The 15948-nt window shown below is 44.9% G+C and overlaps 1 protein-coding gene across 4 annotated transcripts in view; it reads left to right on the top strand.

The window, feature by feature from the left end:
• zfhx4 (zinc finger homeobox 4) overlaps positions 1-15948 on the top strand; it is a 77979-nt gene that overhangs the window by 57727 nt on the left and 4304 nt on the right. For 3 of the 4 annotated variants that reach the window (XM_081717132.1, XM_081717133.1, XM_081717134.1), the window contains exons 5-10: positions 3777-3893; positions 8705-8838; positions 9384-9584; positions 10004-10118; positions 10263-15479; positions 15902-15948. The exon at positions 15902-15948 is cut by the window's right edge and continues 4304 nt beyond it. In XM_081717132.1, coding sequence (XP_081573258.1) covers positions 3777-3893; positions 8705-8838; positions 9384-9584; positions 10004-10118; positions 10263-15479; positions 15902-15948 — 5831 coding nt within the window. The remainder of the gene's footprint in view (positions 1-3776; positions 3894-8704; positions 8839-9383; positions 9585-10003; positions 10119-10262; positions 15480-15901) is intronic. The other variant, XM_081717135.1, reaches the window with a different exon arrangement.

Genomic DNA, 15948 nt, shown 5'->3' with positions numbered 1-15948 from the left:
TTAGTAGACGCTGTTCCTGCTAATGATGTTTTGATTGCTGCTGTCTTGTTCACGTGATCCTGTGTGTCTGTCTCAGTCGAGTCTGTGTGTGCATGTATGTGGGTGTGTGAGAGAGGGAGAATGTGTGTATGTGCGCGAGCGTGTGTGTGTGTGTTTGTGTAGTGTGTGTTTTTGTATGTTTGTGTGTGTGTTTGTGTGTGTGTTTTTGTGTGTGTGTGTGTGTGTGTGTGTGTGTGTGTGCGCGCGCGTGCGTGCGTGCGTGCGTGCGTGCGTGCGTGCTCGCGTGCTCCCGGGCTTCTCAGCAGTAGCTCCATGGAGAGCATGCCCAGTCACTGCGTTGATGTTTAGGATTTTAGACATGGTACATTAACGGCATCTGGTTAAGATCTAAATGCTTGTTAAATCCGATGAAATTTGGAGAAAAAAAGAGCACTAGAGGGTTGGGGACGGATCGTGCTAAAGGCATGTGGGTGGGTGGGGGCGTATCGGCAAGTCAGTAAAGGTTATTATCCCGAAAGTATTACAACTGGCCCCTAACAAAGTGGTGTGGGGTGTAGGGTTTCAAAGATCCCTTGAAAACGCAGAGGCCAAATGAAAACCACGCGGGTAAAGAATGTGACATCACAGAGACCAGCGCCTGCTCAGAGGAAGGGGTGTGCTGCCACATTAGTGTTCCACACACCTCAACCAGAGGAGACAGTCAAAAAATAAAAGCCATAAGCATGCTGCAGACCAGAAAACAGCAGCTTTACAAAGGCACTCCTAATAATAATAATAATAATAATAATAATAATAATAATCTTCATATTGTTGTTGTTGTTGTTGTTGTTGCTATTGTTGTTATTGTTATTATCTACTGAAACAATGGCCAGAAAAGAGAAAGGCACAGAAGTTTGATGCATATAGTGTGTGCAGGTGGAGGACCTACAGGACCTTAATGAGGCCCATGGTTTTCAGCTGCGTGCAGTGCAAGTCTGCTTTTCCAGGCAGGTAATGACCGAGCGTCGGCGTGACGACCCCCACGGGGTGAGCGCCAGAGTCCAGGCCTTTCTGCTTCCTGTTCCGTGCCCACCGCGGGGATGAGCCTCGCACTTTAATGACATGAGCACATCCATGAAGTCTCTGCGCATGTGACCCGCCCCCCTCCCCCAAACACTCGGCTCCTACCGCTGCCGTCGGATACGGTAATGACGCGGGAAACAGAGTCGTTAGAATATGAGTGGTGAGGATGCTGATTGCCCCTCGCTGCAGCGGGAGCCTGGGGGTGGGGGGCTGAGTTACAGGCTTGTCGGTGCTGGGTGGGGAATGCATTCATGGTGCTGGTGGAAGGGGCAGTAAAATTGTCCATGGCTCTGCTGTTAGCCATTAAGTTTGATGGGTAAAGTCTCTGCTGCGGACCCCCACCCCCCCACCGCAACACACACACACACACACACACACACACACACACACACACTGCTGACATGCAGTCTCTGTAGCACATGCAGATTACTCAAACTGTTGCCAGGGTCAGGCACGGGGCAGACACCGCCATGATGTATAGGAAAGCGTGTCTGGGAATTTCTCTTGCTCGTGAAACAGATACCAGAGAATCTGCAGAACACCCCACCTAAAGGAGAAAGAGGGCTGGAAAAAAAGCTGTCTGATGAGACCCAGATGATAGCAGCTTGTCTTTTTGCCCCTCCTCTCTCCCCCTTTACTACCTTCATAATTTGCCCTTTTCTTTTACTTGACACGCCATGTTTTATTAATGCATTCCACGATAGCCTTAAAAATTTGATGCCCCCCTCGAGGTAGAGACGCTCGCTAGCACTTTGACACTTCATTTCCCAGCCAGGGGGAATGGGTCAGTAAATCCAGCCAGCAGAACAGAGCTTCATACTCTCAGCTCAGCAAGGAGAAGAAGGAGAAAGACAGGACAGACAGACACATAAAGAAAGGAGGAGGAGAAAGGAGGCACAGAGGGGTGGGGCAAAGGGGAGGTGCCACAGACCTGCCCTATGCCCTTGATTGTACGACCTTGTGCTTTTGTGAGTGAGTGCTTGCGTGTTTGACACAAATAGAGAGAGAGTGGGACTGTGTGTCCTCTTTATTATTTGGCTTGAAATCTGGTTGTGATCAGAGGGTGGAAGGCTCCAGCTAGCCCCTCCCCACCCCTCCCCGCCCTCTGCCAGGACCCAGGCTCAGGCTCGCCTGCCCCGGTGCGGCTAAGAGCCACGCTCTAGTTCTCCTGCAGATTCCCTGATTAGCCCTCTGCACTAACACGGGCTTACCCCCGGCACAGGCATATGCTCTCCTAGGTCCCACCCACCCTAGAGCCTCATCCTCGCTCGGATTTAGGATTCAGACAATTCATTCACCCTCTCTCTCTCTCTCACTCTCTCTCTCTCACACATCTCACACACACACTCTCACACTCTCTCTCTCACACACACACACACACACACACACACACACTGAAAAGAAGCACACTTATGATCTTGCATTTTTTCATGCTTATCTATCATTTCACAAAGGGAAAGGAAGTAGCATTGCACTAACACTGGTGTGGTTTGTAACTTCTGCAAATTTTTTGAGACAGCATGTGTAGTATGTACGACTTAAGAAGCCACCAACTACACTACACACATATACACAATGCATTCATAAACGCATACACATACTTTGTATGGACACACACATACACACATAGACAAACACGTGCGTGTGAGTGCATATGCTGAGACACTGCCTTTGTTGGGGGATGAATTAGAATACACCAGCTCTGCGCGAGCACCAAAATAGCAATTTTTGCCGCCAGCTGCCACCAGTGACAGGAGATATTTCATCCTGTTGTCAGAATATTATTAATAAAACATCAGGACTGGAGTGCAGCACAATTTCTCCTTTCAATCACTCCCAGCATCTGCCATGAAAATTTCATGCTGTATGTAATTTCCACTTAATGTGTTGCACTTAAAATGTCGGTGCCAGCGCTTGTGTGGTGGTTTTGAAAGGGTTAATTATATCATGTATCCGCCAAGCGGAGGCCCTCTGCTTACCAAACAATGACTTGAGTGATTGTATGCAAATGGGCCTCTGACCTTTATGCCACCTCGCGGTCAATTTATATGGTTATTAAGGTTTTATAAAATGGATGAGCGCAGCATTTTGCGGGCGCTGCTTTATGCCGCTGTCGCCCGGATTTATTTAATTTCTTGCAGGGTCTTCCGAAAATACTTGCAGTTTTCTTTTCTCGTAGTGCACCCCCCAGGCCCCTCAGCCCTGCTCCACCCTCCTCCGCCCTCCTCCGCCCTGACATGCTGCATGACGGCAGCGGCGTGGGGTGGAGAGGGGAGACGTGGGCCTGGTTATCTGGCATTACTCGGCCTGCTAAAAATTCATTAAAATGTGACATCGGCGCTGTGAGAGACAAATGATCTCTGGATGAAAGGGAGCAGTGGGTCTTTCAAGGATTAGAGGCGTGCAGCCTCGACCTAGCAGCTAACAGCACAAACAGATTAATCCAGCGGCAGCATGGTGGAGATCCACGGAATTATTAAACATGGACGTCGGGGAGGGGGCAAGCACCAGAAAGAGTTTTGTGTAATCTGCAAGCAGTCTGGGCAGGTGTGAGATGTAGCCTTTGCTAGAGAATCCATATTATGGGGTACCACCACCAACACCATCACCAAATTTACTTATGCACTATAGAGCAGGTTTCATCTGGACATGGACGCTCAGCCTCCAGAAATGCAGTGGGTAACGGCTTGGACCTTCCTGTGCTCCTCTTGTAGACGATGCAGGGGAGGACGCCGGGGGACTCCCGCGGGCATCCTCGCTGGTCGCCAGCGACGACAGAGACTCGGGCACCAGGGACAGCCAGGAGGGCAAGAGGATGGAGAAGGACCACAGTAAGACCTTCAGTTTTGGTCTTTTTCCTCCGGCACTCCTCCTACCTCACTCACTAACCCCGCCCCTTTCATGCGCCCGAGTGCGACGTCCGGGCTACCGCCTCGTCCCCATGCACTCCCCACGTAGGTTCTGTCTCATCTCCGCCACGGGGCTTACCACCCCCGGCTGCCCGTGTGCGTTGCATGCGAATGCTATCAGTAGCCTTACATTGACCCATTTTAATCATAACCATCTGACAGCAGAGATGCAGCTAAATGAAAGAATATTACAGAATGACCAGCGAGATTATTTTTTAATCAAATCAGTTTGCGTGCTTGTAATTTTTAAGCGCCTTTCATGAATTTTTGCTGTACTTGTGATGCCTCTGATGACATATCAGTGTTGCATAAGTGTTGGCTTATTTAGCATCCATGTATATATTGCGTATATTTCTTTAAATATTGCACTGTTCCCTTTGTACCCCTTTAAATTATTTTTTGCTTTCTCTCCTTTTTCTTTTTCTTTCTTTCTCCCCTTCTTCTCTCCCCCCGTGTTTTGCCGACTGTTCAGGCAGAGCTCCACCATCACAGCACATTCTCCACACTCGGGTTTAACTGCAGATCTGCATATATGTGTGACTGGTAGCACATTAACCAGGGCAACAATCCTTACAAAACAGCGCTGCGTGGAGATCAGGGAACAGACCCCGGAGCTAGCATCTGGCACAGCTACCTCAGGCTTAGTTGCATTTGCCCTGCCAAATAAGAATTCATACATGCTTTTTATGTATGAGATGGAAATCTGTGGTCAAAATGAATATTACATTGGATGTCTTTCCATGCACGCCATACCTACCTACATAATGTTGGGTTCAATGGTGCAGAAGAAATGCTGAAACAGGGTGAAGCCTATTAGTTTAGCTAGTCATCTATCTTTTACCCATATATCCATGACAGGCCTGTCTAAGGCTGCGGCTGGAATTTGCACTTCGTATTATATGCAGCATCATTTAACACAGCAGCAGGGACGTACCTTTCTGTCAGACCAAACCTGGTTTGTTTGTTTTTTGGTTGGTTTTCTTTCTTTTTTATTTTGGAGCATGTTTTTGCTCAGCAATACTTTTAAGGCTGCAATACTTGTGTCAGGATTAGACCCCAAATGGCTGCTTTTTTGATTTTTTAAGAGGTTAATCCATGACTTGGCGGTAGAAGAGTCACGGTGGATAAAGAACGGGGTTTTAGGGTTTGTCTGGTGTGGGCCATATGCTAAATTTTTATAATCTAAAATACATTTTTTCTGATGTATACAACAATAGCCAGAACTAGGATCTTGCATACTGATTATGCAGGGAGATATTCAACAGTGTTCAACTGTTAGAATATACATTCTAATATCTTCATATGCAAGAGCCTTCAAAACAAGCCTTTTCCCCTCATCTTAATTTACTTTGTCATTTTAATCTAGTGTCACCATGGATTAATTATAATCCAAATTGCATTTTCCATGCAAATGTCTTAATCTGGATCAACTCCTGATTACTTTGTGCTTTGTTGAGATGTAGCATGTCAGTGCAATGGCTTTGGGGTATAGATATAAGACATTAGACACTGAGAGTTGAAAATTAGCTGTCATTACTGCTAAGAGCATTTCCTGCATACCTGCCCAAAATTTGCAAGGAAAGTAGTCATTGTTCTAAATTCATATTTTTTTATATATTACATTCGTGTGCAATTCACATAAAGCCAGTTAATGAAAAGCATGCAAGGCACTCCAAATGTTGCATATTTTAAATCAGCATTTCCCTTAGTAACATTGTTTGCGTGTTTTCGAGATTAAACATGAACATTACTAAGTTACTGCCTTTTGAGATCATCACATTAAAATATATTAAAGTCATTAACATATTTAATTGAAGCCCTTCAGCTATGAGTTCTCTTGTTGGGCTCGTCATTGTACAGTGCAGTAATGACATGAAGTACACACAATTCCCAGTGCGTGCCTGCTCCTGTCACATCCGAAACGCATGGCGAAGCAGAAGAATTTTTTGCGGGGGGGGGGGGGGGGGGGGGGGGGCTGGAGTAGGAGGGTTACAGGGGGTGGCCTAGGTGGGGGTGGGGTTAAAACGTGGATCCAGCGTGGGAGACGAAGGTTCAGTGCGTGGCATTCAGATGTTATCAAGTGAACCATAGGTCACACTAATGCGTGACCTTAACCCAGAGTCCCCGTAAATCACTAAAGTAACTCCAAGAGTCCCAGGGCTCCTGGTTATTTATAGCCCTGTAACCTCAGCCAGACTGGCTGGTCCGAGAGCCCAGGAAATTGAATAGTAAATTCATGCTGCCTTTATCAAGCAGCTCCTGTATAATTGACATTTGCTGGAAGAGTAAATGTAGAGACGTATTATATTGCTGTGTTATTGCGATGTTTCCCTTGCACTCTGCATTACGGCCCTTTTATGTACCTGCTGTGGCTAGACACGGGTGGCTGGCGTGAATGCGACGTAGTGCTGGGAATATATGGAATGGAGAAAATGGAACAAGGATGCGACACGTAATGGCAGGTGGGAAGAGTGCGGATGCTGGGAATCACGGGAGCGGTGGAGTGTCACCTGCCGGTACTCCTTTGAACGGTCAGAAGTGTTTAAAGAGGCAGTGCAGAGGTAGTGTGATTATACACACGGCATTGACACTAAATAAAGACGGGTGGTCAGTGCAGCCCTTGGCTCTTACAATGCATACATCTCGAATGTCATAAATCACTTTTTGATTTATCTAATCAACCAAGGTTCTGCTTCTCAAAGGCATTTGTCATTGGGGGGATGGGAACTGTGTCACAATTATTTTATCTATTGCTACCCTGCTTGGTCTGAAACCAAAGAACAAAGGGCAGTTTCATTTAGTGGGAGGTTTATATGTATACATATATATATAATATCTGAAAAGCATTAGCCTCCCAGGACATACAAAGGCATTATGAAAAACAGATAAGATGAAGGTCATAATTGTCAAGATCAAATAGCCTGTGGTTTACAATTGTATCGTATTTTAGATGCAAGGCTAAGTGTGTGGATCAGTATGAGCTGAAATATCTCTTTGTTCAGAGATATTAGTCTTTCTTCTTCTTTTTTGTTTTTATGTGAATGTGTCCATCTGTAGTTCTTTTTAAGTGCTTATGAAAGCCTCAAGTTGATTAAGAAAATAAATCATAAAGATGGATCCTCATGTCCCACAAAAGCAGATTAGCCCCAAGACTACACATTTACATTCAGCATGATGGCAATCAATGAAAAGGACTCATCGCATTGTGGAAGGTATTTGCACCCAGTTGTCCAGCAATCGGCTCCTCACCCTGGAAATAATTTAGTTGCAAATTGACTGGAAGATGGTGAAAATTGAAAGTTAAAATTAGAAATACTCATAATAAACAGTGAGAGAGAAGGAAGGAAAAAAAGGGTCAGAAGATGTATTGCGGCAATGAGATTGGGCCGCCTGGCAAATGAGGTTTTCTGTTTGTCATGAAATGTATGTGACATGCCTCCCCAACGCTGCAGGGATATCAAAGCCCGGAGAAAAAAGATTACCTAGCAATTTGAAGCTGCAGAAAATGCTCTGATGCTCTTGGAAATTCGCATTGTGCCCTTGTGGGGCTGTTTCCCTCCTGTGTCACTTTCCTTGACAGGCTAATATGTCAGCCTCCTGATATGTGGGATTACAATGAAATAAGGTAGAATATGTCATGGTGCAAAGAATTAAATTGCATGAACATGCAACAGAAATTCATATGCAATGAAAACAAATAAAATGCAAATTAATGTAAAATCCTTTTTTTTTTAGATCAGTTCACTTGCTTTTTATATATATATATATATATATATATATATATATATATATATATATATATATATATATATATATACAAACACACACACACACACACACACACACACACACATATATATATATATATATATATATATATATATATATATATATATATATATATATATATAAGGGGGAGAGAGAGAGAGAGAGAGAGAGAGAGAGAGAGAGAGCACCCATTTATGATATTTATGGTGCATCCTTTACTAAGCTTTGATTCACAAGAGCAAGATATGATTTAGCCTAGAGTGAGCAGATTAGAGCAAGGCGTGGTGGTTGGGGCTTCTGTGTGTTTTGCATACTCAGGGAGGGGAGAAATTGCACAGACTGAGCAGGTTGGGACACTCTCTATATCAGGGGATGAGGGTAATGAAAGATTTATCACCCTGTGCAGCATTCTCTAAATACAACTGGGGGCTGGTTTTCTCCAATTGAGCTCTGCTGAAACCGTAATAACATTTTTGCCGTCTTCAATGCACTGTGTGGAACATGGACATTTAGAGTAATGCTAGGGAAGGTGATTTGGTAATCTATACAACCAAATAGCCTGTATTATGGTACCATGACATACAGCACAGTAATAATGCATTTGAGAGTCTCCTTTTTCTTTTTCTGTTATCATTTAAATATCTTAATAATTGGTATTGTTTGGCTCATTTTTATGTTTATATTTTATGTTTTATGCTGAAATTAGTGTATGCAATATATTGTAATAGCATGATTCTGTTAATTCGGTCTAAATTCCTTGTTCTTTTGTTAATAGAACAGATTTTGTGGTTTTCTCTAAGACATTTTTCCAAGCTTTTTAAATAATCTGAAGCATTTTTTAATCAAATGACTACCCCGTGCTAAGATCACAGCTGTGGCCCAGGGTTGATGGTGGGGTCATTGTACTTCTGGAAGGAGGGGCTTTCTGTATCATCTGAAGACGTCCTGTCTCTGTTTATTTTCAGGAGTTAATACACTGGCTAAGGAAACCCTGGAGAATGCAGCAGTGGGCAAGCGCTCACTTCTGCAGGAGAAAGACAGCGACACTCCGCCCAAGAGGCCCAAGTCAGCTGTGGAGAAGCCACTTACGAATGAGCAGGTAAGCTACTCCGCTCAGTGCCCAATGGTCAGTGGTTAGCAAAGAGATCCAATGTTGTCATCTTTGCATTCATGTGAAGCATGTGGAGACGCCTCTGTCCTTTGCATCTCTTTAAATTATATGTGTTTCTAAATTAAATTATGACGTATTAGCCTGCCTCTCAGAGATCAGAGTAGTGCAGGACTTGAGTCATTTCTGAAATGGATTACATTAATACAGGTGGTGGAAAGCAGCAATTTAAAAGTACTCCTTGTAATGAGAGCCAGGCATAGTCTGAAAGAGTACACATCTTTGTCATTTGTAATCTACTGATTAGAAATTCCAGCCAATCATGTTTTGCTAATAAAATTGCTTGCGTTGAAGACATAAGTGAATTACATGAAAAGTAGTTGATTTACATTTGTGGGGCCCTTTTTTGTTTATCCATAAACTCAGCTGATTTCCACAAGGCATGATCCTTTAGCTTAACTGCACCAGTTGGGCATGTGTGCACATTTTCAGCACAGTGAATTATGAGCATGCTGTGATAAACGCTGTCGTTTCAGGTGCAGCAGTGCCCGTACTGTAATTACAGCAGCAAGGATGCAAATCGTTTGCAGCTGCACATCATGTCCCAGCATTCCATGCAGCCTGTCATTTCCTGCCCTCTGTGTCAGGATGTTCTCAGCAACAAGATTCACCTGCAACTGCATCTCACTCACCTCCACAGTGTGGCTCCAGACTGTGTGGAGAAGCTGCTTATGACCGTATGTAAATCATTCATTTTGTTTTCTTTTCTTTTTTTCCTCTTTGGCCCTTGAAATCTGCATTGCTGATTTGCCTGGGACAGTCAAGCTGTCCTTGAAGTACTAACATGTTCTGAGCAGGATTGACAGGGAGAGCAGCATGGAACATTTCCCATGCACTTACCCTATTCTCCAGAGAAATATCCTCCAACAGAATGACCTCTTACAATTGCTTTTTATAGCCATGCGCACTTAGAATTCAATTTGTTCAAACATAAAATGTCAGGACTTTTTGTTTTTCTACGCATGGTCTGGTTTATATTTACACATAGCGTTGGATATTTTCTAATTCCTAGCTGATCCTTGGTTTATGCTTACTCCATTGATTGGCAGTTTCAGGCAGTTTCAGTAATTCTGATTATGTCTTATATTTGTTCCAGGTGGCAGGTTCAGATGTTACAATGCCAAGTAATTCACTTATACCCACACCAGTACAAGATAAAATCCCATCCTTAATGGACTCAGTAGTCCCTGAGGGATCTGGGAAGCCCATGGGTAAGTGCTTCATACATCGCACAGCTTTTTAAGCATTAAAGGAGCTCCATTACAAAAACAAATATTGCAATAATCTGTCTGTAAATAAAAACCTCAAGAAAATTTCTGATATATACCATATGTTCTCACTTTTTGCTGCAACAGGAAACAGCTCAAAGGATTTGAAAAATAGCACAAGCTTGGATAAAAGTGAGCTTGAACTTTCCAGTGAGGAACTCAAGCCACCAAAAGAGGCTGCCGAGGCTCCTGACTGGAAGAAAGCCAGTGGTCAGGACCGAAAGAGCCCTGACTCCCTGCAGGATCACCTGAGCGAACTGCAGAAGCGCCAGCAGCTCTCAGTCTCTGATCGCCATGTCTATAAATATCGCTGCAACCACTGCAGCCTGGCTTTTAAGACTTTGCAGAAGCTCCAGATACATTCCCAGTACCATGCTATTCGGGCCGCCACCATGTGCAGCCTGTGCCAGCGCAGCTTCAGGACATTCCTGGCCCTCAGAAAGCACCTGGAGACTGGCCACCCGGAGCTCAGTGAGGCTGAAGTGCAGCAGCTGTGTGGAAGCCTGCCGCTCAACGGGGACATAACCGAAAGCGAAGCCAGAGCGCTGGAAGAGGCCCAAGCCTTCGAACAGGAAATGGATAAAGATGAGGAGCTGGACCAAGAAGGCAAGGCAAGTCCTACTGGAAGTGACAGCAGCTCCTTGCTGGATGACTTTGGTTCTGAACCGAAGCGCACCTTGCCTTTTAGAAAAGGTCCGAATTTCACAATGGAGAAGTTTTTAGACCCTTCACGTCCATACAAATGCACCGTGTGTAAGGAGTCATTTACTCAAAAGAACATTCTTCTTGTTCATTACAACTCTGTCTCACATTTGCATAAGCTAAAGAAGGTTCTCCAAGAAGCCTCAAGCCCAGTTCCCCAGGAGACCAGCAACAATGTTGACAACAAACCATACAAATGCAATATATGTAATGTTGCTTATAGCCAAAGCTCAACCCTGGAGATTCACATGAGGTCTGTCCTTCATCAGACTAAAGCCAGAACTGCCAAACAGGACACTAGCAGCAGTATTGGAGGAAGTGGATCTGTATCATCCAGCAGCCCTGTCCCAGTGAGTCAGGCAAACATGGATTCTGTGAGCTTACCAGTATCGTCCAACAAAGAAAACACTGTAGATACCAAAGACGTTAACATGAAGCAAACTACTGATCACGTTACCGTTCAGCCAGCCCATCAACCCACTCCATCACCAGCACAGCTCCAGATGCAACTGCAGCACGAGCTCCAACAGCAGGCTGCCTTTTTTCAGCCCCAGTTCCTGAACCCAGCTTTCTTCCCCCACTTCCCAATGACACCAGAGGCTTTGTTGCAGTTCCAGCAGCCACAGTTCCTCTTCCCTTTCTACATTCCTGGCACCGAGTTCAACATAAGCCCTGAGCTGGCACTGCACTCAGCTGCGTTTGGGATGCCTGGAATGGCAGGTTCATTCCTTGAGGATCTGAAGCAGCAAATGCAGCAGCAGCACCAACTTGGTCAGCAGCAGCTCCAGCTTTCTCAGCAGCAAGCCCAGCAGCAGGCCTCACAGTCCCAGTTACAGCAGCAGCAGCAAAAGTCCCAGCAGCAGAGCAGCAAGCCTAAGCCAGAGCCCAACCATGTCGCTGTGTCTGACATTCAGATGTCTAGGGAAGTTGAAGAGCACCTGGAGAAGCAAGAGAGCAAATCAAAGCAGGAAACTGTTACTGACACTGATAACACTAAAGACAATAAAGATACCAAGAAGCCCAAGTTCTCTGAACCTTTGATTCCTCCACCACGCATTATCTCTGGGGCCAGAGGTAATGCTGCGAAAGCCCTGCTAGAAAACTTTGGATTTGAGCTGGTAATTCAGTACAATGAGAACAGACAAAAATGCCAAAAGAAGAACAGAGAGGAAGAGATAAGTGACAAATTAGAATGTGGTATGTGTGGAAAATTGTTCTCCAATATGTTAATTCTCAAGAGCCACCAGGAGCATGTGCATGGGCATTTCTTTCCATATGTGGAGCTTGAGAAGTTTGCACAGCAGTATAGAGAAGCATATGACAAACTTTATCCTATAAACCCACCCTCTCCGGAGACCCCTCCTCCACCACAACTTCCACCTCCGCCACCTCCAGCTCCGGCAACCACTCTTCCTACAACCACTACTGTAGGAAAGGCACAGACACCATCTCCAGCCCCCCTGCAGGCCCCTCCACCACCACCACCTCCACCACCCCCTCCACCACCACCCAGTGCACCACCACAAGTGCAGCTTCCTGTCTCCCTAGATCTGCCAATTTTCCCTCCATTGATGATGCAGTCCGTGCAACACCCTGGACTACCCCCACAGCTCGCATTGCAACTTCCAACAATGGACTCTTTATCTTCTGACCTCACACAGTTATGTCAACAGCAACTGGGACTGGATCCAAACTTCTTGAGGCATTCTCAGTTCAAGCGCCCTCGCACTAGAATCAATGATGATCAGCTGAAAATCCTCCGTGGTTACTTTGACATTAACAATTCTCCCAATGAGGAGCAGATACAAGAAATGGCAGAAAAGTCTGGCCTGCCACAAAAAGTTATCAAGCACTGGTTTCGCAACACCCTCTTCAAAGAGAGGCAGCGAAGCAAAGACTCCCCTTACAACTTCAGCATTCCACCGATGACCACATTGGAGGATATTAGAGTCGAATCGCAGGTGAATGCATTAGAATACTATAAGACTGATACTGCCATGAACAAGAGATCATCAAGGACTCGATTTACAGACTACCAACTAAGAGTTCTCCAGGACTTCTTTGATACCAATGCATACCCCAAAGATGATGAGATTGAACAGCTATCCACTGTTCTGAGCCTCCCAACACGTGTGATTGTGGTGTGGTTCCAAAATGCTCGTCAGAAGGCACGAAAGAGTTATGAAAACCAAGCTGATACCAAGGACAGTGAAAAGAAAGAGCTAACAAATGAACGTTACATCAGAACCAGCAACATGCAGTACCAATGTAAGAAATGCAGTGTCATTTTCCCTCGAATTTTTGACCTGATCACACATCAAAAGAAGCTGTGTTACAAGGATGAAGACGATGACGGTGGAGATGAAACCCACTTTGAGGAAAATGCCGAAAGCTGTGAACTGATCTCCACAAAACCCATCGAGTTCACTAGGCAACACCCTACCACAGCCACCAGCTCTGGCTCCAGCTCCCCACTAATGCCATCACCTCGACCTGATATGGGGAAGACCTCACCCAAACCTGATCTCCCACCCGAGAAATCAAAGCCCACTGAGACTGTACCTTCGCAAGCAACAAAAGTAATGGCTGATTCAAGACCTTCTAAAGCTTCCACTCCTCAACCTCCTCCACAAAAAATCCCTCAGCCACAAATGACAAGACCCCATTCTCAACCTCAGTCTGCATCCATCCCATCCAGCCCTCTTTCCATTGCACTTTCTTCACTTACCAACAGCCTCCCTCCTCAAATGCTACAGTATCAGTGTGACCAATGCAAGATTGCTTTCCCAACTGTAGAACTTTGGCAAGAACACCAGCATATGCACTTCCTTGCAGCTCAAAACCAGTTCCTGCATTCTCAATTCTTAGAAAGGCCTTTGGATATGCCCTACATGATCTTTGACCCCAGTAACCCTCTAATGACAGGCCAGCTGCTGTCTGGAGCACTTTCCCAGATGCCATCGCAGAGCAGCTCTGGATTAGCCTCTGCTGCTGGATCTGGTTCCTTAAAACGTAAACTAGATGACAAAGAAGATGTCCCCCAAGACAAAGATGGTGGAAATGGTGGTGAAGACCAACACAGGGACAAACGCCTGAGAACCACTATCACACCAGAGCAACTGGAGATTCTTTATGACAAATACTTGTTAGATTCTAACCCAACGCGAAAGATGCTAGATCATATTGCTCATGAAGTGGGACTGAAGAAAAGAGTAGTTCAAGTCTGGTTTCAGAATACACGTGCCAGAGAGAGAAAAGGTCAGTTTAGAGCTGTTGGGCCTTCTCAGTCTCATAAAAAGTGCCCATTCTGTAGGGCGCTTTTCAAGGCTAAGTCGGCCCTTGATAGCCACATACGCTCTCGGCACTGGCATGAGGCTAAACAGGCAGGTTTTAGCTTGCCTCCAAGCCCCATGATACTACAGGATGAGGGAGGTGATAGCCCACATAAGTACAGTTTTGTTGAATATCCACCATTGCCACCAAAGATTGAAACAAATGAGTGTGAACTTCCAGCTGCATCTTCTACTCCAATCAAATCATCTGAGGCACAGATAAAAAACTTTTTGAGCCCTTCATCCTTAAAAGCAGAAAACAGTGATGAGATTGAAGGGCTTAATATGAGTTCTGCTGAGGTCTCTTGTGACAACAACAAAATTGATTTTGATGAGACCTCATCAATTAATACAGCTATCAGTGATGCAACAACTGCAGATGAGACTAATAATGAGGTTGAAAATCTTACGGCCAATGGGGGAGAGAGACTGGGTGAGAACAAAATGAACCCAGCACAAATCTCTGAGGCAAATGAAGATAGATTCCCTTTCAACATGGTGAGCCCTGTACTTAGTTTCTCTGGCAGAGATAGTGAGCATTACTATAAGGATGATGACCTTGATGAAAATGCTGATAAAAGTGAGACCTCAAGCTTGGCTGATCCTAGCTCACCTAGTCCATTTGGAGGCGCAAATTCATTCAAGTCAACAAAAGGTGGCGGAGAACGACCAGGACACAAGCGTTTCAGGACCCAAATGAGCAACCTACAGCTTAAAGTCCTTAAGGCTTGCTTCAGTGACTATCGTACTCCCACAATGCAGGAGTGTGAAATGCTCGGTAATGAAATAGGACTCCCAAAACGTGTTGTGCAGGTTTGGTTTCAGAATGCTCGTGCAAAAGAAAAGAAGTTCAAAATAAACATTGGAAAGCCATTTATGATAAGCCAAGGTTCTCCTGACGGACCTAGGCCTGAGTGTACTTTATGTGGTGTGAAGTATACAGCTAGACTTTCTATTCGTGATCACATCTTTTCTAAGCAGCACATTGCAAAGGTGCAAGAGACCCTGGGGACCCAGGTAGACAGAGAAAAGGACTATCTTGCACCTACCACTGTCCGCCAGCTTATGGCTCAACAAGAGCTTGACCGTTTAAAGAAGGCAACCGATGTCCTCAGCTTGCCAGCCCAGCAACAACCTGCAGTCGACAATAATGCACTTCATGGCCTTAGCCTGCCATCTGGCTACCCAGGAATATCTGGCCTCCCACCAGTCCTTCTTCCTGGTGTCAATGGGCCATCATCCCTTCCAGGTTTCCCACCAAATACACCTGGTGAGTTACTATGACAAAGACAAAAAGTGTACTAGTTCCTTTAACGTTTTTTTTTTCATATCACTGCTCATCTTCTTTCTGTTGTTGAGGACTGTTATTTGCTCTGATGCATTGAAATTAGTCATGAGAACATTTACAGCATGTCTGTATTACCACAATGTGTAACAAATTACTCTTGAGTTCAGATACTATGGGTGTGCTCAGATATTTTAAAGTATAATTCTATTGCTTTTTGTGCTTTCTTTTTAACATAGGCTTTGCATGAAGGTAATCTTCTTGTTATTTTAGTGCTTTTGTTATAGTTTTCAGTTTTGATTTACAATCAAACCCAAAGGACAGCATCATGCAATCCTTGTTCATGCAGAGCTACAGAGTGAATTTGCGATCATAAATTTCAATATTTATCTATGCCACTATTTCAGCTTTAGCATCGCCTGGTGCTGGCATGCTTGGGTTCCCTACTCCAGCC

Source organism: Electrophorus electricus, chromosome 1, assembly GCF_041902795.1.
Source record: "Electrophorus electricus isolate QZ-2024a chromosome 1, ASM4190279v1, whole genome shotgun sequence".
Taxonomy (NCBI): Eukaryota; Metazoa; Chordata; class Actinopteri; order Gymnotiformes; family Gymnotidae; genus Electrophorus; species Electrophorus electricus.
The sequence above is the reverse complement of the archived record's forward strand: the minus strand, read 5'-3'. Positions and strand labels throughout refer to the sequence as shown.